This window comes from Danio rerio, chromosome 13 (assembly GCF_052040795.2).
Source record: "Danio rerio strain M-AB ecotype USA chromosome 13, GRCz13ab, whole genome shotgun sequence".
Lineage (NCBI taxonomy): Eukaryota > Metazoa > Chordata > Actinopteri > Cypriniformes > Danionidae > Danio > Danio rerio.
In genome coordinates this window covers 13,175,900-13,199,648 of record NC_141033.1, presented here as the reverse complement: position 1 = coordinate 13,199,648, position 23,749 = coordinate 13,175,900, and the positions used below count along the sequence as shown (strand labels likewise).

The following is a 23,749-nucleotide window of genomic DNA, read 5'->3' as shown; positions in this document are numbered from 1 at the left end:
AAAGTGACTATGAGAGCAGAGCATCAGTGTGGTGACGTGAGGATCAGTTCTGCATCTAACCTGAATGCGCAGATACCTCTGCCACTGCTCGAACTGAAGAAATAAACACGCAAAATGATGCACACGACAACACACAGAAACAGACAAAGTCATTCCTGTGACATGTCAGCACAAAATCCTGTTCTACATTAACATGACAGAAATGGATCAATGCAACACTCAAAATCATCATCAAAATCATAAATATATATAAAATCAGGGCTTGACATTAACGTTTTTGATAAGTTGTTTTCCAACATTACTAGCCACTCAGCATTTTCACTATCCACAACTTTGTTGTTGGGACGAATTATTTTACATGCATAAATATGACTTTAACATGCTACATTTACTTGATTTAGATTTTGTGTTATGTCAACATGTTTCTTCATTCATTTCACTTTTTGTGTGAGCTTGCTCAATGAACATGAGCAAATGGGTCATGGTTTCATAGTGTCATATTACAATTTGTTTTTATTTCACTTTTCAGAGCTCAAAACTAAGGATTTACTAAATTTATCTCTGACCACACCAAACTTAAATAATTAATTATTCCTTAGCCACAGGTTTTAAATGCATCCAAACAAGCAAAATATTGCTATATACTATACTTTTTATTAAACAAAACATTTCTTTAAAAAAAAAAAAAGAAAAACAATTGACATTAAAAAAAATAATTATTGTCATGTAACTAAAACATGCACCATAATCCGTCCTGGCTAAAGGTACCAGATCACTACACAAAAATGGGGAGCTAATCTCCCATTAAAGCAACGTTATTGTAAAAAAATTATAATTAAACCATATTAACAAAAATAACTAAGCAAAAAAAAAAAAACAGGTAAAAAACATACTGTGTGTGATATTGAAAGGATGATCACATGCACATGATTAATGCACAGGTCAATTAATAATCTGTTCAAATAATAGTTAAAGTGAAAGCAACTGGTGCCGCTTACAAAAAGACAAATCTGAAGGTCTTGAAAGCAGCAAGACTGTAGGTGCATGAGAATAACATTTTGTTTAGTTTATTTGAAAGAGAACCAATCACACCAGCTGTGTTTTCAGGCACAATTGCGTCACCCAAGGAAACAGGAGCGTGCACGCATTTAAACAGTCGCATGCATCACATCAGCTGTTAGCGCGAGTGATCATCCTCTCATTCGGTATTCACCTGCTTTCTTTTGCTCGCGCAAACAATTTTGTGAGTCATGCTGCTTCTCGATGCTAAGATCGCTTTTGCACTAGGGTCGGGTCGATAGACGATGCCATCGTCCATCGCCAATGCCAATAGACAACACGATGCTGAGCCGGTATCGCCGATGCTCCGCGCCGGTTGCAAACCTGCTCGCGATAAATACACACTCAGACCCTGTTTACACTCATACGTCTTAGTGTTAAAATGGCATTTTAAAACAAAAATGATCCACATCCACACCCATACAGTGTTTTACTTAGCATTTCTGAACAGTCCTCTGTCCGCTGAAAACGCACATCACGTATCCACACACAGACACAAGTATTGCTCATTGCAGAGCCAAACACACACACAGCATGTGCTCCTTTGAGCTCCAGAGACAAAGAGCAGAGCAGTGGGAGTATCTATGCATTTGCGGGTCTCATAATGCCCGCAAACGAGTGATAATCTCCCGGAAATCACACGTCTCCCTACCGGTTCTCGAATAAGTCAAGCACCCTTCTCACCCCCGGATCCCTCCTCGCTCTTCAGGCACGTTGCGCGGTTTACCCCCCGCTCGATCACTCGCTCTTCACATGATGACGATGCCATTGTCCATCGCAATGTTTCACATCAGACATCACACAATGCCAAATTGGTCGACATCGGCCATCCCTAATTTGCACGCACATTGGGTTATCCTTATTGCCGAACCCTGCTTTTAAGAAAACTACAATTTTATAATTATTTTCAACTGCCCAAAGTGGCTAGTGGGAGTGTCTGTCTAACCCACAGCTGAAGTATACCCGCATTTGATATTAATGTCAAGCCCTGTATATATATATATATATATATATATATATATATATATATATATATATATATATATATATATATATATATAATTATCTCAACCCAAATATTGAACAATAGTGCACAATTTAAAGTTTATTCCAAATGTCATGGTATGGAGTAATCATTTGAACAAACAGAAGTGTATTTAGTTTAATTTTATGCTAATGTAGTTATTAGAAAGTGTTAACAAATCATCATCAGAGTTTGTACAGACTTAAATCAAAACATTTAAGCGTGTTTTTTCTTACCTTAATTCCCTCCAGCACTGGTGCAGTGTCTCGTAGTGTTTCTGAATGGATGGCCACATCTACACTGGACAGAGCGTGTTCTGCATCCACCCGTCGTTCTCCTTCCACCTCCAGCACCTCAGCCTCCTGACGACACATTAAAAAAAAAGCTTCCAGAAAGAGTTCATCTACACTACCGGTATGCCGCAGACATCACTGTCTGACTGTATTGACCTGTGACTGTGTCTGCTCCTTTGCTTTCTCTGCAGCATCAGCCAGTCTCTCCAGCTCTCGCTCTCTGTTCTCCTGTCTGATGGCCGCCTCTTCCTGCAGCGTGGTCTCCAGCTTGGTCTTGTTATCCACTTTAGAGAAGTCTAGCTCTGCTACTTTCACCTGTGCCTCTTTAGCCTGTGAATGCACAAGCGAACACACACTCATTTCAGTAGGAATATCTGAAGTGCTCCTAAGCATACCAAAATTATTTTTACCCCTTTTACGTTCTGGAGTTTGAGTCACATTTTTTTATGGTCTGCAAAAAAAATTAGGATCAAATGGTGGCTGACATTAGCACAGGGTTCTGGTTTTATTCAAAATATGAATTAAAGTAAAATAAAACTCATTGCCTTGCCATCTAACATACAACAGTTGTTGCCAGGGCTGGACTGGGGCAAAAAATCAGCTTGGCATTTTGGGCCAGAGCGGCCCACTACATTCAATCAAAATGCTATCTATCTATGCACGTCCAGTATTTTAATAAACTCATATTTTATAAAACACAAAAGCCATATATATGAAATAAATAAATAAATACAAACTTTAATTATAAAAATAACTTTAAAAAATAATTTAATTTCTGTATGCTGTCCATAAAGATATTTGTTGAGTTCTAAAAAATACACTATTCATTCATTTATTTTTCTTCGCATATGTCCATTATTTATCAGGGGTTGCCGCAGTGGAATGAACTGCCAACCATTCCAGCATGTTTTATGCAGCAGATGCATTTCCAGCCACAACCCAATATTGGAAATCACCCATACACACACATTCACACACACTCATACACTACAGCCAATTTAGCTTATTCAACACACTATTCACTCTGCTTATATTCAGTAATAAACTTAACAAAAACTGCCTGCTGATCCATGGGTAAATCTTCAAAGGGAACAGTGTACTTTATAACCTCTTTCACCTCATCCTGCTTGCTGTTTCACTATCTAAACAACGAAAACATAATATAAGTCAAATTTGTTTCATTTTGATATTATGATTAACAGACACCAAACAGCCTCGTGTAGCTGCATATTTATATGAGCATCATCTTCACTCTGCATATTTATAACAAAACAGGGCTTAAATATAACTGCCTCCTTTCATTCTCTTTGAAAAGAACAAACTTTACCCCGTCTCTTTTGCAGAATATCAGTTTTAATAATCAATAATGGCCATTATAACAGTATAACGTACAATAAATTTATATGATAAATGTAAGCAATCAGTCAATATGCAAAATCAGTGTACGTAGTTACATAAATTAATATATAAGCTTATCTTTGCACTCAGCCAAAACAACAAGATGAATTCAATATCACGTTTAACAACTATAGTGAGATGAGATCCAGCAGATGAACTGTCTGACGTGCATTATACTCTCATATGGGGTTTATGCTCACCCGCTGAATTACTGGCTGTAGCTCTAGGCAGAGAGTGTGTGGTCACGTGATTTGCGTTTTTAGCCGTGTACTAGAATGAACGGAGAACTTTTCAGAACCGCAAAATGAAACGCCGGTGTATTTCCCGCGATTTCTCTGCGCCTCCCTTGCATTTCTTCTCTCTGATTCTCGACTATTTTGACAAATAAACACAGACGACGCACGCTCTTACAGAGCCCAAAATAGGAGTTTGTGATTGTGCCTGCCCAATGTCAATACAGAAAAGAGCCAATGGGCTGCAGAGTGTCACATGGGCCAGCCCGGTCTGTCTGTCCGGGGGAAAAAAAGCATCTTACTTTCAGAGTCACAGATCACAGCAGCGTCAATTAATAAGGCAGAAAAAAACAATAGGCTGCTAAGCCATTTATGGGCCGATCAGATCATAAGACGATGATCAGCCCGGCCCAAAAAGTACGTCGGCCCACCGGGAAAGTGCCCGGTCTGCCAGATGGCCAGTCCGCCCCTGGTTGTTGCCATACAACAGTTATCAGCACTCCTACAGCTTCTTCGCCCACACAAGTGGCAAGAAGAGGACTACAGTTTGACAAATACTGCAGATGTTGGGCAACATAATGTACTTTTGAAGCTTTTTTAGTAGAGAATGAAGTTGTTTAGATTGCAACCACGCAGTTTATTTATAAGGATAGTGCCTATTTTAAATTTTTATCATTTCGGAGATTCAGCGCATTGGGGGCCAGCCAGCCATACTGAGCGGAGCAAAGACGGTTGATGTTCCACCACCAGACGGCGACAGAGACTGCATAATAAGTCTTGAGGAGAGAAAAACAGCATTTTCTCAGCATATGTTATAGCTGAACAAATCATTACAGAACAGGTAAGTGACATTCTATGTCGATCTCTCTCTTTAGTATGTTGTAGTGCTGTATTTTTACCATAGTAATCTCGTAGTGTTTGCTTTGCTATGGTTTTTCATGGTTAATTATTGTGATCTCACGATTGCAACAGAAATACTGTGAAATTTCTGTTGACTGATGGCATTTCATGCCATTCAGCCTTATAATCTTAAAATGTGAGAATGCAAGAGAATCATTCAAATTCTAGATCTAAAGTGACATTGGTGAAGTAGCAATGGTTTCTACTGTTCTGACGTCAGCTGCAGATGTGAACGGCAGAAATAATTCCCCTTACAAAAAGGTTTTTAGACTCTCCGTGTTAGATTTTCTTTTTAATCACACGATTATGTTGTCGAACAGTTGTAAAAATGCAATGTCACATTCGTAGCAGTGAGATATGGCTTTTCGTCACTGGTGGGACACTAAGGCATATCACATATCACTGCTACGAGTGTGATATTGCTCATATATATGCACATAAACAGTTGAAGGCACAATTATTAGTCCACCTTTGAAATTTTCTATTCTTTTTCATATATTTTCCAAGTTATGTTTAAAGGAGAGATTTTTTAAACATAATAGTTTTAATAACTAATTTCTAATTGTTTATTTCTTATTTTATACTTATTTCTTGTTTTCTAACTGTTCTAGCTCTTTTTTTCTTTTAATTTTGCCATGAAAACAGTACATGGTATTGTTTTCTAATTATTTAGCAAAATGCTAAAATTCAGTTTAAAATGCAATTGAATTAGGTTCTCCTAAGTTATTGGACAACAGTGGTTAAGGGGGCTGTTAATATTTGCCTTATAAACTGTTTTAATAGTTAGGAAAAGCTGTTTTTATTACAGCCAAAATAAAAGAAATAATACATATACCAGAGGAATAAATATTATAGGAGATATTGTGAAAATTTCATTCCTCTGTCAAACATAGCGTTGAAAATATTTATAAAGAATGAAGAGTTAATCATTATATAAACATTGTTCATTATACATTAATTAAAATATATTACAGAAACCATATTTGTAGTTAGGTGCTATACTTGTGCTTTAGACTTTCAAACATAACAAAGTATCATCCACTGCCACTGCTGTCAAGTATTTGTTTAGCATATATTGACTTCACATCATTAGTGTCAGTTTCCTTTAAAGGTGCTGTATGTAAGTTTTTGACTCTACAAAAAAAAAAAAAAAAAACTCTGTTCTAAAAGTACCATAATATGTTTGCAGATATTTAAGAAACATGCTAAGAGAACATTCTTGTTTATCCGAAAAACAATGCTTTAGTCAGATTTTCTGCTTTGAAAATGCCGGAACACCGTCTTTGTTTTGGTTCCATTAACCCGCCCAATGCCAGTTTAGCCAATTATAATTTAGCAGCGCAAGTTGCCTTGTTGGAAAACACCGTATTTCATTCATTCATTAATTCATTCATTCAATCATTCAATCATTCAGAAAGGCTCTCAAAGCATGCATCCATGACCGAAATGTGACCTCCGGTGAACAGTAGCAAATTCCTTCCACATGAGGTTATTAATTAGCAATAATAATATAAATATTACTAATTTAAACATTAGGTGAGCAGTTTACATTTTAACCCTGTGTCCCAACAATACACTACGTGACAAGATTTGCAGTAATGAGCAATTAGGCTGTTTGCACCAGACGAAACGTGATAGAAATTTAAATACAACCTTTCAAAAGCACAGAATATGCACTCACTCATGAAATGGCAAGGTTTATGATCTATTTAATAAATAAACCCCTTTAACATTATTAAATGTACATGCTGAATCACTAGTGTATTGGTTTGCATTATTTCACAGTTCTAAAGTTTACTTTCAAACAGTTGATTTTATTTTCAAGATCTGAGGCGAACTATCTGCTGCTGCTTTCAGTAGTATGCCAATAAATGTCAGGTAAAATGGCATTCAAACTCACATTGTTAGCATTTAACACTGAATAAAGTACATGAGGTGTACCTGAGGTGATCATTGTCATTTACCCAATTGTATAAATCTGTGATAAATAGAAGCCATTTCTAATATATCAATTTGAGGTGTTGGTTACAAAAAAACTAACTAATACTAAAACGATTAGTTTGGGCTTGAATTTTTTTTAGAATTTAACAATTTAAGAAATGTAATTTGAAGTAAATGTGCTGCTAAATTGAAAGCACTGTGCAGTAAAGGGAACTGAAATGCATGTTTTGTGAATGTTGTGTTTTATTTAGAGCAACCAGTAGCCTTTCTTTTTAGTTATAAACCTCAGTGAATTATGTATTTTTTTCTTCTCAGAAATGCAATTTTGACCCAATTTGACTTGCTTTCTGAAAAACACACAAAAAAAATCTTTGTAAATATTGCGTATCTTGTCCATCACGTACCATGATCTCTGGCAGGTTCTGTAGTGTGGTTTTGAGCTGGTCTGCGGGAGACAGTGTGTCCGGCAGAAACATGGCTCGGGACAGCAGCAACAGAGATGTGGGAATGTGCTGATTGAGGTGAAGCTCCAACCACTGACACGATCAGAAAAAACAGATGCACAATGAGAAGACGGATAGCTAGAATATGATTGATCACAGAGGGAAGTGTTTACCTGTTTAAGCTGCTCTCTCAGTCTCTCCTCCGTCACCCCCAGAGCTCTCATTCCTCTCACTCGACAAGCCGCCTGCAGCTCATTCGCAGTCAGACTATCCACTCCCTCCTCGGCTATCAGCTGATAATCACACACACAGATTTAACTCAAGCTGGTATAGACATTTAAAACAAAAAAACATTAAATACATGACTTAAAAAGGACAAAACTTATTTCATTTCATTTTAAAAGTAATTTGTATCATTTTTAAAGTCGTTTTTTAGCATCAATGCAATAAAAGTGCAACATTTTGCACTTTGGCTTTTAAGTGATGCCTTGAAATGATGTCTCATGTATAATGTTCTTTTTACCTTTCATTACCTATTGTCATTATTGCCTTTATCCCTTCTTTCTTTACAATTTTTACAATCTTATCAGTAAAGCACTTTAGGATATATCTTTAAAAGTGCTATAGAAAAGAACATTTATTATTATTATCATTATTATTACCTTAATCTTTTGGTAACACTTTAGAATCATGGTACATTAGTTAATGTTAACGAATTTACTAACATAAACCAAGTATGAATAATCTTGTAAAGCATTTATTAATCATAGGTCAACATTAGGCAATAAATTATTAAAATCCAAAATGTGTGCTTGTTAACATTAGTTAATGCACTGTGAGTTGGCATGAACTAACATTATGTAAATTAATTAAATTTTTAATAATGTAAGTTCATGGTTACTTACAGTGCATTAACTAATGTTAACAAGCTAATTCAATAATTAATTTAATGCCATATCAGCAACATTGGCTATATGCATGGCAAAACCTATACTAAAAATACTATGAATATACAACAATCAATAATATCAGTTTTTTTGATAAACATTCATTGTATAATAAAAACTTACAAATAACAACAACACTGATTAGAGTCATATACAATCTTTCAGTTTGATCAATAACAAATATTCTAAAATTCCTCCAAAAGGCATCTTTTAAACATTTCTCTTAAAATATCTCTTGTATAAAAACATTATCTAATATAATTTTTAAATACACATTTTATTAAAAAAAAGTTTTTATCTTCAAAATATTTTTTTGACAATATTTTACATATTGTATCTATTTAAATTAAATTACATTAAGTAATGTTAAAGATGAATACATACCATGGTAAATGTATTAATAATTGTCATGTTAGTAAATACAATAACAAACATTAACTAATGGACCATTATTTTAAAGTGTTACCAATTTTTCTTCCTGTACATCAGAACAAGTTCTACTTAATTACATACTACTGCGGTTGAACAATAAGCACATTTTTCACCACCATTTACAAAAAACACGCAGTTATCCACGAAAATGGCTTTCAGTGTAACAGTATTATTATTTTGTATTATATAATTTTACATTATAATATTTAGAACAAGAAACATTCGCTGACATTAAAGGAATCCATTTAGGGATCAACATCTATGCCATTTTCCTACAAGGGTACCTATTTGTCAGTAAAAATCATTTACTAATTATTTTATACATTAAAGCAAGTACAGGCCAGAATAAATATCTTGTTTTTAAATAAATGTGCTTTTCCTAAATGACAATGTAGCCTTATGTCACCCAAATTTATTTTCAAAAAAGTTATTTGAAACATGAAATATTTAAAATATTTTGCATGTATATAAAAAAACTTCAGTACATTTATTTTCATGCAAATACCAACATATCCCTAATCATTATACACTCCATTCAAAATGCACAATTCTAACTTGAATTAAACATCATGAATGTATATTTAATCAAAAAAGGATGGCAGAATAAGATCTTTAAAAGATGATATACATGACAATTTAAACATCATAACTATTTTAAAGATTCTTTTTATAGTATCCAATAACCAAAAGATATGAAGCACGACAGTTTTAAATGTTTTTGTCTAGGAACAAATTAGAACATTAGAAAGAATTCTGAAAGATCAGGTGACACTGAAGACACCAATTATTTTACATTGTGTAGAATAATATCTCACGACATTTCTTTATTTGTAACTGATTAAATGCAGCTTTGAGGAACACAAGAGCTTAAAAACGTAAATATTCTAGCAAAAAAATAAAATAACAGCATACGAGAAACAACTCAAAACATGTGGAAGATAAAAAACAACAATTTAAGCTCAAATTTGTCAGTTGAAACGGTGTCAAACTTGTGGAACAGACAAAAAACTTCATGTAATGTAATTACAAAAACTGACATACTTCACATGAAATAAATTATCAACACAAGGATCCTTCTTTGACACAATTTCTAACCTTGTCATCTGCACGGATGGCTCGAAGCTTCATGATGAGCTGGAAGCGCAAGAAATTGTTGGTACCGATGGACTGCAGCTCCAGCAGTTTGCACAGAGCCACCAGCTGCGGCCGCGTCAGGTTATCCAAAGTCAGTTCGTCCTCAAACAGCTTGGAGAAACGGATGATCTGCTCATTGCTGGGTATCTCTCCAGAGTCCCGGATCTGAGAGAGAAGGCAGAAAGGAACAGAGAGCTTGCCACAGAGGTAGTTCTCAAACAAATCAATTCATAAGCATTGCCACATGGGGGCAGCAGAGGACTGTGTTTTAAACTACTTGAAGATGATGTAGAGATGTTATGGTATGAAAATTTAATATCAAAAAGTGAACAAAGGTACTACACTTAAGGCATTTTACAAAGTATCTGAAAATGAAAAAACAACAAATTAAATTGCAGTTTAATTAAATTTTTTGACAAACAGCATTAACATCATGAATCCCAGCATTTGGATTTGTTTATTTATGTTTAAATTTTCCCTTGTATATTTTTTGGTTTTGTTTTAATAGATATAGTTGCTTTTCTTATTAAAGGGATGATTTGTTTAACCTGCACCTGGTAAACCACCTCAAAATAGATTGGTTTATGTTGTTTTTCACTAAATTAGCATGAAGCTGCTTTATGAAATCCAAAAATTGTTGTGCAATTTCACAAAAATATATAATTGAGATTTTTCTGACTGCTTTTTTGTTCTCAAGAGTGCTCAGTATTCTCAATATGCAAAACTGCCTATTTAAACAAGCAGAATTACCATGAGTTTTGAAAGATGAAGATTTGAAACAGTGACACTAACTGTCAGGAAATTAACTGTGGTTTACTTTGAAATTGGTACAACACTATTCTATTGTACAGCTGTTCTTGTTGTTTTTTCAGATTGTAACCTGAACACATGTAAGTATGATTTACCTTCTGAAAGAAAGTGGAAAACTCTTCGGTCACGTTGCCTTTGGATGCTTTGTTTCTTAGTGCAATTTCCTCGATTGTGTCCTGCAAGAACTTGGCCATCTCCAACTTCACTCTCAGCTCTTTCTTCAGCCTCTCCTCCTGCAAAACAAACACACAAAAGCCCCGTTTTAATCCTGGCATTAAGATTTGTGTCGTTTTGGGAGACATATTCCTGTTTTGTCCACTTTTGACAACTTTTGTGATAAGGGGAGAGTCTATGGGCAACTTCTTTTTCTTTTGTCATCTTTCAATATAATATTGCTAATTATTCTAATTTAAATACTGTACAGTCAAAAAAACACCTTAAAATAACGTAATTTTTTTGATGAAAATGTTTACTGTTCAAATGCTAAGTAAATGTTAAAGCTGTAAAATCATTTACACAGGCAAAGACAACATTTTTAGCTGTATTTTTAATTTTTCCATTAAGTTATGTTTAATAGAGATATTTTTAAGACACATTTTTAAAAACATAATAGTTAATAACTATTTTCTTTTGCCTTCACCATGATGACAGTCCAAAATAGTTCATTAGTTATTTAGCCAAATACTAGTATTAATTTCAGCTTAAAGTGTTTGCTTAACTTGATTAATTAGGCTCACCAAGCAAGTGATTGGACAACAGTGGTATGTACTGTAACCAACTGTAAAGTTATTGGGACGGGGTGCAGATAATATTATTAATATTAGCATTTTTTTCATTTTCAATTTATAAGATTTTTTTAATTATTGCTGCCAAACTAAAAGAAATAAGACCCAATGCAACATTAATATCATTTAAAGTTTAACATATAGATACATCTGTATATACATTAATTTATACATTTAATTTTAAGATTTAGATGGAGTGTTTTTGTGATTTCTTTTTTTTTTTTTTTTTTACACTTTTGTACAGTGGATCAGGTTTTTTTTTATAACATATAGATAAAGAAATACCAATAGAACTTGCAACACTTATTGTAGTCCTTATAATTTTGTTTCAGTATGTTTGCATAAAATAAACTGATTAACAAAAATTTTTGGAATTTATACATTATATAAAGCTCATCTGTTATTTAAAAAACAATTGCACATACTAAGAATGCAAGACTACTACATTTTAGAAATGTAATTTCTAGTCAGGGCGGTACAATGGCTCGGTGGCTAGCACTGTCGCCTCACCGCATTAAAGGTCTCTGGTTCGAGCCTCAGCTGGGTCAGTTGGCATTTCTGTGTGAAGTTTGCAGGTTCTTCCCATGTTCGCATGGATTTCCTCCAGGTGATCCAATTTCCCAATAAGTGTATTGGGTAAGCTTAATTTTCTGCAGTGTATGAATGTGTGTGTGTATGTATGGGTGTTTCCCTAGTACTGGATTGCAGCTGGAAAGGCATCCGCTGCGTAAAAAAACATATGCTGGAATAGTTGATGGTTCATTTCGCTGTGGCGACCACTGACATAGAGAATAAGCCAAAAAAACCCCAAAATGAATTAATTAATTTCTAGTGAAACGCTAATTTTTTATGAATTAAAACCTAAAATATAGATGTAAACTTTAGACAATTCTAACTTTATTTAGCTTTTTCAATATCAGTTATATGACAATTTCCTTTAGATACTGTAGTTATAAAAGCCACAGATTTTTTTTATATGAATGTTCTGATGTATGGAGGACGAAACCCGCAAAAACAATAAATAAATGAATACGAAAATATATAAATAAATGAGTAAATAAATCCATCAAGTCCTGCATAAATACAATAATAAATATGCAAATAAAATAGTGAATAAATGTAATTAAAAATTCACAAATTCCTGCATAAATGAATATATAAATAATTAATAGTGCGGATTTCCTCCAGGTGCTCCGGTTTCCCCTACAGTCCAAAGACATGGGGTACAGGTGAATTGGGTAGGCTAAATTGTCCGTATTGCTTGAGTGTGAATGAGTGTTTCCCCGAGATAGGTTGCAGCTGGAAGGGCATCTGCTGCGTAAAACATATGCTGGATAAGTTGGCGGTTCATACAGCTGTGGTGACCCCAGATTAATAAATGGACGAAGCCGAAAAGAAAATGAATAAATGAATGAATGAATGAATGAATAAGATCCGAAATTAAAACTGAATTTTGATAAACTGCACAGCGCTCGTGCATAAATATAAAAGTTAAGTCAATGTGTTTACTGATTTTTTTTTTGTCAAAATCACTTGGGTTTAACCTTTTTTTTTTATTATTTAAAAGTAACTAACTACAATTTACAGTATAGCATCACCCACTTGTCAACAAAGCTTTTAAACACATGGTGTAAACAGAGAGTGTGTGTGAGACCGATAAATGACGTGTTAGCACATTGGTTTAGTACAGGTTGAGACATTTGCGGCGTGACTTTAACAGAAATACAATTAAGGTCTTAAAGGGTCTTTAATTATAGATTCAAAAGGTCAACTTGCCTTTTTGGACTGTGTCTCGAAGGTGGACGGCAGCATGTTGGGGAAGAGCTTCAGTGCGACAGGAAGCAGAAACTCCATGAACGGAACGATGATAAAAACCAGGAAGGGCAGGAGGCGAAAGACATCTGCACACGTCCTCAGAAACTGCAATTAACACAAGACAGGCAGTGATGTCAGAAGATAGTGGATTTGGGGATGAAATGCAATTATTGATCTGTGATGTTACTTTTAACATGTAGAGCTAAAAATAAAGTAAAGCCCCTGAGAGGCCTGTCATGAAGAGCTAAGAACAGACTTCAGAGAATGAGCTGCTATGTCAGGATGATTACACACACCACTGTATAATTACAGCTCAAATCCTACTGGGATGCGAAAAGACTCTCAAAGGGATGGTTTTTTCCCAAATATTACCTGTCTTCCTCAACACTATTTGGGCACTAAATCTACCCAGAATATCTGCTCTATTTCAGTCTTAAATCTAAATTAATATAAAATGATGATGATGATGATGATGATGATGATGGACATTCACACTTCACCTCTATTCGTTCTTATTAGCTTAATAATAATAATGATAATAATAATTATTATTATTTTTATTATTATTATTATTATAAAAAAATCTTCAAATCTTTATCATCAAAAGAAATCTTTCAACCTCTTTATTAAAACACATTGTTGTATTTGATTTTTCATTTACTGTAATGACATTAACCAATGACAATAATGGAACTACAAAAAACGCAATTATTCTAGGAACAAACCTAAAATGATTCTCTGAATATCAGCATTATAGTGAGGTTTACACAGGCACATATTTCTGAAACTCTTTCTTTCACATTATAACATGCAAAGACATATACAGCTAGAGCCACCCTTATGTTAAACTAGCAATACTATTAAAGGTTTTGTATTTTTAAATTAGTTTTAATTTCAGTACTAGTATTCGGTTTTGGTTGGTGTCATTGCTAGTTTTGTTAGTTTTAAATTTATTTTTTTTTTGTCAATCTGTTTCAATATAGCGTTATATATTTAGTTTCAGAACAGAGCACTTACAGTGTACTCAATCAAAAATTAAACATTCGCACAATTTAAATTAACTCTAGTGCAAACCTCTTAAAAAAAACAAAATGATAATTTAAACAAAGATTGAATCCAAAACCCCACAAATTCAACTTATAAATTATAAAAGTAAAAATAACGTTCTGAGAAAATCATTGGTATTAAATTCTATGCATAGAACATGCCTAGTTTGTATTTTTTGACAGATGAAGAAACTGGCTTTTTTTTTTTATCATTTCGGTTAATTTTGCCAACCAACAACCGTCACTCCTCAAACGAATATTAACAGCTAACTGGTCAGATTAATATTAAAATACTATTTAATTAAAAAATAAACAATTGGCATGTCTATTTTGTGTCTGACACATTAAATGTAGCATTTTAAAATACTGATTTATTTTAAAACGCGAACAGCCGCATAGAGAACATATTGACAACAAAACATCTTTACACACCTGCAGTGTTTCCAACAGCATAGAAAAACAAATATATTAAATAAAAATAATAAAATAGATAGCGCTGCTCTAGATATTTTTTCACTTTAATGACAATTTAAGATTACAAAACGAAACCACTGACTGAATTAGTTTTTTTCCCATCATATTTTTTTTTTCCGTCAAATAAAAATATCAGGCTACCTCAAATCAATCTATCCACAAAAAACATGCATTTAATGATCTGCAACTCTGGGTGTCGCCATCTCATCTGCTATTCCAACGCAATCTAACGGCAATTCGTAACTTTTTAATTTAGTGGCTAATTCGTATGAATTCTTACAATATAATTCGTACAATTTAGTATAATTTGCTCATCACCCAATGACGGTTGGGGTTGGAGGTGGGGTTGGGTGCTACGCCTCCTTTTTAAAATCGTACATTTTCGTACGACTGAACTCGTACAAATTCATACAAATTAGCCACTAAACTGACAAAATGTAAAATACTTATGTTTCCCTGTGAGATCAGGCTGGCTATTCTCTCAGATAGCGTCTTTGATACGAGCACCGATTTTCCTGTGATTTCAGGCATTTGTCAGCGATTTCTCAAAACCTGTCGTCGGGTCAAAAATCAGGGCTAAAAACATGCATAACTCTGATAAACATAACTTTTTCCTATTTTATATTTTATTTCGATTGGCTTTTCTTTAACTGTTGTTAGTTTCAGTTAGTTTTATTTTATCATGAATTATGACATTATTTTTTTCAGTTTACAAAAATGTTTTCGATACAACAGTTAAAGTCTTAGTTTGGTTTGTGGTCATTAGCCACGTTTCCACTATCGCGCCTAAAGCGACCGAGCCAGGGCGAGCCAAGGCCAGTGGCGTTTCCATTGTCACTTCCGGGGCCTAATCGGGCCAAAGCGGGGCTTTCTTGGGGCCAGAGGCCGGCCTTTTTCGGCCCGCCGAATACCTTGGGCCAAAGAGGGCCAGCCGGGGCTTTGGGGCGGAGTGAAAGGAGAGACGGGCACAGTTTTCCGATCGCACACGAGTACATGCGCCAAACACATAAACAAACAAATAAATAAATAAGAGAAAGAAAACATGTGGAACAAATTATAGGCTGGGGTCTTTTTTGCATATGATCGCCCTTATGGTTCTCTTTTAAATGTAAGGTTGTTGCATAAAATGATAGTTTTAATAAGTCACTTTTCTTTGCTGCATCTCTTTGATGTTTCAATAACGCATACTAATCTTTACACCATATTAAAGACACAGCAGACAGTAAAGGTTTTCAAGAGGTTTTTTCAAGTTTAATAAGTGTTTTTGCGCGTTTAGATGCCTGTGCGTGTGTGAGACCGAGGAAAAGAGCGCTCCATTCATAGCTCTGTTGATGTTTTTTCTTTTCTTTTTATTGTTTTAATTTATTTTGGAGATAATACACTATATGAATACAACAGAAAGACATTAAACTTTACAAATTTCATGTCCGCTTTTGTAGGCTCAAAACAATAGTGTCATCTCTAGATAACATAGCCTAAGCTATATTTAAATAATTTAAAGAATTACAAATATCAGATAGGCCTATAATAAAATCACATTAAATAAATAAACCAATATAAAACTAACAAAAGCTATAGCTATAACAATTAGGTACTATATCAAACTGTTTCAAATTTATATTAAACTTTCATTTTTCAAAAGCCTCTTTGAAAAAAAGATTTTCTAAAAAATAAATAAATAAATAAATAAACACCGGAAAATGTTTTAAATATTATTTATAAAGTATTTGGATACGATGATATTAATCAAATTATGCAAACAGAGCATTTTCGGGGTGAGTGAACGCAGAAACTAGGCGACCTTTTTTTTCTTTCTTCCAGCTGCGCAGCACTTTTTTGACGGGGAAAACTGCAAGTTCAAAATGTGTTCTGTGTCCTCAAACAAGTGTGTATGTTTTTATATAACATGGTAAAATTAAAAAAGGAAATTTAAAATACATAAAGAGCTTTATTAGTGCATTGCTGCTGAGCGCAACGAAATATAGGCAATATTTTATTACGTGCTGCTTTTATGTGCTGAAACACTGAACACTTTCCTTTACTTAAGATATAATAAGCAACATCTTTAAATAAAGGGAATCACCTATTAAGTGTCGTAAAGCCTATAGGGAAAAATAATCATGTTTCAGTTCTCTCCGGAGCATTTGGGATGCATGTTGGACAGCGTCTGTCTAGAGGATGTTATAAAATACATTTTATATCAAGTTATTAACGGATAATTTTATATATGTGGTGTTATATTATGGATGTGTGTGCTCCCTGCGCTGGGTCCCTCCGTTGGTGGCAAGACCACTGGATTTAGATGCCAGTCGGTCGGCGAGTAAATGAATATGATGAATGAAAACACACAGGCATGTACATAGACATGCATTGTACTACTGTACAGTAACGTGTCATTTGTTTGTTTTGGTTGTCCTATTTTAATAGTTTCGTGATGATGTGATGGTGTGCTTTATCCGCATGATTCTCGCTAAAGTGGGCGGTTTGAGTGACGTTCGATTCGGGGGATGTTCTGGGGGCGGGGATTGCTGACGCGCTGCAAGCTACTAGCCCCACAGTGGAAACGCGACATGATTTTGGCCTCACTGCTCAACCTCCCAGGCGATTGGCCCGGCCTGGCCCGATATAAGCCCTGGCTCGCACTGGCCTGATAGTGGAAATGCGAAGAGCTTCCTGGGCTTTCTTCAGGTTCTTCACTCTGTCAACAACATTAGCATAGCGAGGTATGCTAATGCACCAGTCTCATCCAGCATCTGTCACACCTCACTCTGGCTATTCTTCTGACCTGCTTCATCCGTAATCCTGCCTATTCACTGACGGCCCTCGCACAGCGTGGCTCCTGGAGCTTTTGAAGGCAGTAATCAACCCCCTTCCCAAACCCTCACTATTGCTCCCACACAGCCACTTCCTTTGGAGAAGGAGAGAGAAGGTTTCTCCATCGCACGCACTCGTCCATCAACATTGTTTTGCTCTTCTCTCTCTGTGCCTGTGGTGATATACATGTCAATGGGCACAACACAAAGGCTCTTTTCAGGCCTGGTTGGCTTAAATTCTTCCCTATAGGACCACTGACACACAGGTGGAGTGAGGGGTGCAGGGAGCCCGCTTATAAAGCTCAAGAGCCTTTGTTAATAATCTCTCATTTTCTAAATTAGTCATATTTGGTCACATTTTTGATAAAGCAAGAAGGAAGTCAGTATTCGCCACGTGGACTTGCTCCAGATATGATTTGAATGCACTGATTTTGGATGGCATCTTCTCAGATCTGAGAGAGATTTCCAATTTGTTGTCCATTTTATTGCTTCATTTTATATATATTATGTATTTCAGATTTAAATTTTATTTAATTTTGTAAAATTTTTGTTCCATTTTTCACATTCAAATGTTTTTTGTTTATTTTCTGACATGAGTTTTTGTCTGTCTCTTTAATTTCTCAATTTTTTTTACAGATTTGAATCAATTATTGGTGTTTGTTTTTTAAGTATTAAAAGTAGAAGTCGACGACTAAGAAAAGTAAACTAGAACTAAAATAAAACTAAACTAAATAATAGTTCCCACTATTAATAGACATAAATAGACATAGCAATGCATGCCTTATAAAACAATTATTTTACAATTACCTTCAAAATATTTTCTATATGTAGATATTTGCAAGAGTGATGTGGTGGCTCAGTGGTTAGCACTGTTGCCTCACAGCAAGAAGGGCGCTGGTTCAAGCCCCGGCTGGGCCAGTTGCCATTTCTGTGTGGAGTTTGCATGTTCTCCCTGTGTTGGTGTGAGTTTCCTCCAAGTGCTCCGGTTTCCCACACAGTCTAAAGAGATGCACAGTAGGTGAATTGAATGAACTAAATTGGCGGTAATTTATGTGTGTGTATGAATGTTTATGTTTCCCAGTAATGGGTTGCAGCTGTGTAAAACATTTGCTGGATAAGTTGTCGGTTTATTCCACTGTGATTTGTACAGAACAACCCAGGGTTTGGAACATACGTGACCTGCGGATTAATTAATTCTTTGCTTGTGGATTAATCCTAAATTTATAACGAATGCAGAGAGATCGCCTCTCACGTCATTTAAATCACATGTATAAAAACTATTAGGCTTTCTTGTAAAATATAATGATGACAGAAGTATTTGTGGTAGGTTATTTGGGATATTAAAGGTGTTTTCTGTCACTACTTGTTCAGGCTGCATTAATGCATTTAGTGTAAGCTGCATGATTAATCATTAAAAGATCAGAATCTAAACACCCACGCAACATAAATGATAAATGATGGTTATTTGCATGTTTATTAATCCTTCAAATTGCTGCATTCAAAGCTGAAAACGCAAAAACCAAGAAAAAGGTTCTTTAGTCTATTGAGTTAGTTATGTAGTTACAAACAGAACACAGAAGTACTGGGATAACCATTTATAGTTTTGATAAAACCCCTGATGTTTGATTAAAATCACTGTCCTATGCATTTAACGACGCTCAAAAATAAAAGTTGTAGGCAACAATTACATTGCTTAACCAATAGGTGGAAAAGAACCAGCCATCAAAAATATGCCATTGAATAATTCTTTAAAAATAACAATGAAACATGAAGTTTTATGAGTGAATAACGGAATCATTTATTGAAAATGAGACTAAAAATAAATATGAGTTGTACAAATTATAATGTTAGATTTCTACATTTAGTGTTATTAGCAACAGTAGTAACAATACATTTTTCACAGTACTGAATAAATGTACAATTTATTTTTATTCAGCTGATTATGTTTTATTTTATTTTATTTTTAATAAAATTACAGCTTCCCAGTTCTGTTTGTTAAAACCAAGTGTCTTGCTGTACTGTTTTTGTAATAAATGGAAAGCAAATTACATTTGTCTCCTCCCCTCTGAAAGTTTGTCCTATCTAGGACTAAAAGAACCATAATGTGATTCGAACCATGAGAATTGTGATTCATTACACCACTATTTATCATGTATGTATTTATTAAATAACTTACACCAGAAAGCCACACACCAAGGGTCTCATGTACAAAGACTTGCCTTAATTTAATACTAAAACATTGCGTATAGAAAATGTGTTGCAAATATGTGTACGCAGTAAAAAAATCTGATGTATGAAACACTGCGTACACGGAATCCCACGCAAATTCTCTTTGTACATCTGAATAAACGTGAAATTGAGCTCAACATACACCCCTCCCTGCCTCCTCCACTGTATAAATATGGTAATGACTCCACTTTGCTAAAACCAAAACGAAAAGGCTATGGCAAAAGCAAGCAAGAAGAGAAACTTCACAAAACGTGAATTGGAAGTGCTCCTATCGAAGGTAGACTGGCAAGTTTGTCCTCCGGAATTAATAAAAAATGAAAAAAAAAATAGAGTGGGAGACTTTAGCTGATGCAGTTAACGCAGTGGGGTCTGAACATCGCACCGTGGATGAATTAAAAAGTAAATGGTCTAATGTAAAGGTGCAGGTTAAGAGGACAACAGCAGCGAACCATCAAAGTGTGGACCGAACAGGTGGGGGAACAGGGGATGCTGAACTACCACCTTTTGAGGAGAGAGTCACCTCAATTATGGGCGACACTTCACTGTCCGGAGTAGTATCCATGTCTGTGAGGGGACACAGATGTAGTCTTACCCGTCAACCCTCCCGTTTTTCCCAAGATTCTCCTGTATGTTACAGTTCTATCCCGCTATGATCCCGTAAACGTATTTCCTGCATTTCTCCCGTATTTTCAGTCTTTTTCTGAAGGGTGGCAAATAAACATTTAAAAAGTCGAGCCCCCTATACGCAACCCATACCGCCGAACCAACAGGGGCCGCCCTTGCTGTTAAATGTGAGTCTGTTCTGTGCTTTCGCTTTGTTTAGGCACGAAAACACTTTAAAATAATTATAAAAACGGCGCGATTCCCTTCCTCTTCATTACAGCTTCCATCTCCCCTTCATATGCAATCCTCAAAACAGCCATAGAGCTGCATGACTGTCAGCTGACGCGCTCCAAAGTGATAAATAGACTGTTTCCTAAACGCATTCTGTACTCGTGACATGAAGCGGAGCAAAAGTCTGGGTTTTGGGTGCGTGTTTAAACAGACATATACACATAATTAATAATATTAATATCTAAAGATGTTGATCTTGGTGGGGTTTTTTTTTTTTTTCAAACACAACTAATTTTGTCCTAAATGAGCAGAAATAGTTAGGAAAGCAATCTATTTGATCAAACAAAAAAAAAATCTAAATAAATAAATAAGAGATTCATTCGTTGCTCTTAAATCAGAATGTGTAAGTTATATAGTGAAGAAATGGCAAATGAGATTTGATAGCCTGATTCCATTTCATTATAACATGAATTATTTTAATAAGCAGAACTGTTTGCTAATTTATTTGCGGCTAATGTATATTTTTATTTTTTTATTTTGTAAATCATAATAAGAAATCATATTACTGACCATTTAACTGCTTATTTACAACGAAACAGCCCCAAATGAGCATATTCAGTAATTAAGTTTTTTTTTTTTAAAGGGGTCGGGGGAATCCCTCATTTTCACATTCCAATGTTGACAGGTATGATTAGAGGAACACTTTTAGTGCGGTAAACCAGCACCCCTCCACTCTTATCAAGGCAGTGCCACCGGCATTTCAGCTGCCTAATCGCCCATTCTACAACTGGCCAACACTGCCATAGACTAAGGGTTGTATACATTTGCTAAATGCTTTTATATGTTCTAAATCCCGCACGCACGCACATACAATAAATACAATAAAAATATAATATTATTCTACAATTCACCACACTTTACTGTAGTAAAACTACACTGTATTTCATTTTATCAGTTCACTATTCTTAATACTACAGTATGCTGAAGCATCTCTGGAGAGCAAAAGCACGAACAGAGTCCGACAGAGCGAGAGCAGATCATTCGCACGTGAGCAGCCAGTGTTTTGAGAGCTCGCAAGCAGTTTTGTCCACGAACAGAGGAAACCGGTGCGTGAGCAGAGATTTGCTCTCTCGTATTACAGCGCTCCCGACTTATAAATGTGCGCTTACGACATTTGTCAATGAAATAACGCTATACTCTGCCAGCCGAAATCATGTCACGCGCACTCAAAGCGAACTTCCACAAACACAGCGATGACGTCACATCGAGTTTAATAACATCGAGTTTAATACAAGAAAGCTGATTGGCTATTGCAAGCTGACCTTTTTGTAGTTGTAATACCGGAAATAACAATTGGGCTAGTGAAATAAAGAACTACAACACCAAGCAACAACAAAAATAATTTAAATGAGTATTGGATGTAGCGTTACATGGACATCGCAAAAATAAGACCTGTGCAAAAATATTTAAAACCCAGAACAGCGAATTTAAGACTTTTTAAAGCCTTAAACTTCGATTTTTAAATTTTTAAGACTTTTTAAGACCCCGCAGGGACCCTGTATATATATATATATATATATATATATATATATATATAGTGTCAATTAACCCATTTTATCAATTATAAATTTATAGCAATGTTTTTAACATGTGCGTACGCATAGTTGATACAAGAGTTCCCAGCTCTCCATATCACTGCCATGTCTGTGAAGTAATCATAGGTGTAATGTAGTGGAAAACCCTGGCCTGGGCATTAACATCCTAGCAACTGAAGGACAGGCAATATGGAGCAAGTGAGAAACAGAGCAACCTGTGACAGAACAACTAAGCCACTTCCAGTACGTCCAGTAAGCATCAGCTGTTACAGACTGAATGCGTCACTGGGGTGTCACTTTACAGCAGGTTGAATCATGCAACCGTCTGAGAATTCAAAGCTGGGAACACATTAGCACTATGTTAACAGACGTTCATACAATAAACCATGTGATAGTCGAACACCATGTGATAGTCCAGTGATAGTACAATCTGCCATGTGCTTGAAAAATCAATAAAACGCAGAAGAGATGCATTGTTGTACAATGTAAATAATGATATGACAAGAAGTCGTGATTGCTAATGTATTTATATTAACTTATTTTAATAAGTTATTTCAGTTGAAACCTGATTTTTTATTTTACTTAATATTTTTAGTCAGCTTGGCTGATGAAGTTGAGAAGATTAAAATTGTATTTGATTACACTACAAAAATTAGGACATACATTTTTAGTGTACAGTACATAAATGGGGGGGAAAAAATTGACTACTTGAAATTTCTCAGTTTTTTCTGGATGCACTGATTTAATTATACAAGTGTAAAATGCCAATATTTGCTTATTTCTTTAAAGATCTGGGAACATTTCTTCCAAATTTTAAATAATACTATTTGACAATAATAAATAGAACTCTAATTAATACTATTTAGAGTTTGCTTCAGAAAATAAAAACTGGTAAAAATAACAAAAGCTTGTTGTGATAGAATAAGGGTTATTCCACCAAATATTGATCGTTAATCTCCTCTGAAGTATTATTGTGTATTGTCTTAAAAGAAATTAAACATCTGAACTTTTTTTGTTATGCAAATCATTTTTAAAAATCATTTCTATTTGTTTTTAACCCAAAAGAAATCTCATGAGATATTTAAAAGATAAAACATTTTAACAAAATGCAGTAAATCCAAAGAACCATATGATTTTCAATTGGTTTCTTAATCTTTTTCCATAGCTAACTTTCCACAAAATTTCTAGATACTGTAAAAAATATCGATAAAAATAGCAGTTTCCCATATTTTGCAACTTATTTTAATTTTTCATTTATTTATGCTTTTGAATTGCATTATGGGACCCTGATTTTTCTTCCAACAACTTTTAGCATCAAAAAATTAGAAAAAGGGACTTTTATTAACATTTTTAATAGTTTAAAGTGATAAATTGTCGGGAAGGTGTTGTATATTACGATACAAAAACCTTGTATTAAACTGCCAGCACATTTTCAGTTTTTTTACTGACTTATTCCTCTATATATTATTTGTTACACATTAAATTATAGACTACAAAAATGTCAATCAAAGTCACTTTGTTAAATTGTAGCGTTGAATTTTCAA

General features: G+C 34.7%; 1 protein-coding gene across 11 annotated transcripts in view; it reads right to left on the bottom strand.

Moving 5' to 3' along the window:
• Positions 1-23,749, bottom strand: part of letm1 (leucine zipper-EF-hand containing transmembrane protein 1) — a 68,923-nt gene that overhangs the window by 20,376 nt on the left and 24,798 nt on the right. For 6 of the 11 annotated variants that reach the window (NM_001045208.1, XM_087278409.1, XM_087278410.1 and 3 more), the window contains 7 exon segments: positions 2,320-2,445; positions 2,533-2,706; positions 7,253-7,384; positions 7,465-7,584; positions 9,766-9,969; positions 10,710-10,847; positions 13,176-13,319. In NM_001045208.1, the coding sequence (NP_001038673.1) occupies positions 2,320-2,445; positions 2,533-2,706; positions 7,253-7,384; positions 7,465-7,584; positions 9,766-9,969; positions 10,710-10,847; positions 13,176-13,319 (1,038 nt within the window). 11 annotated transcript variants of the gene reach the window in all.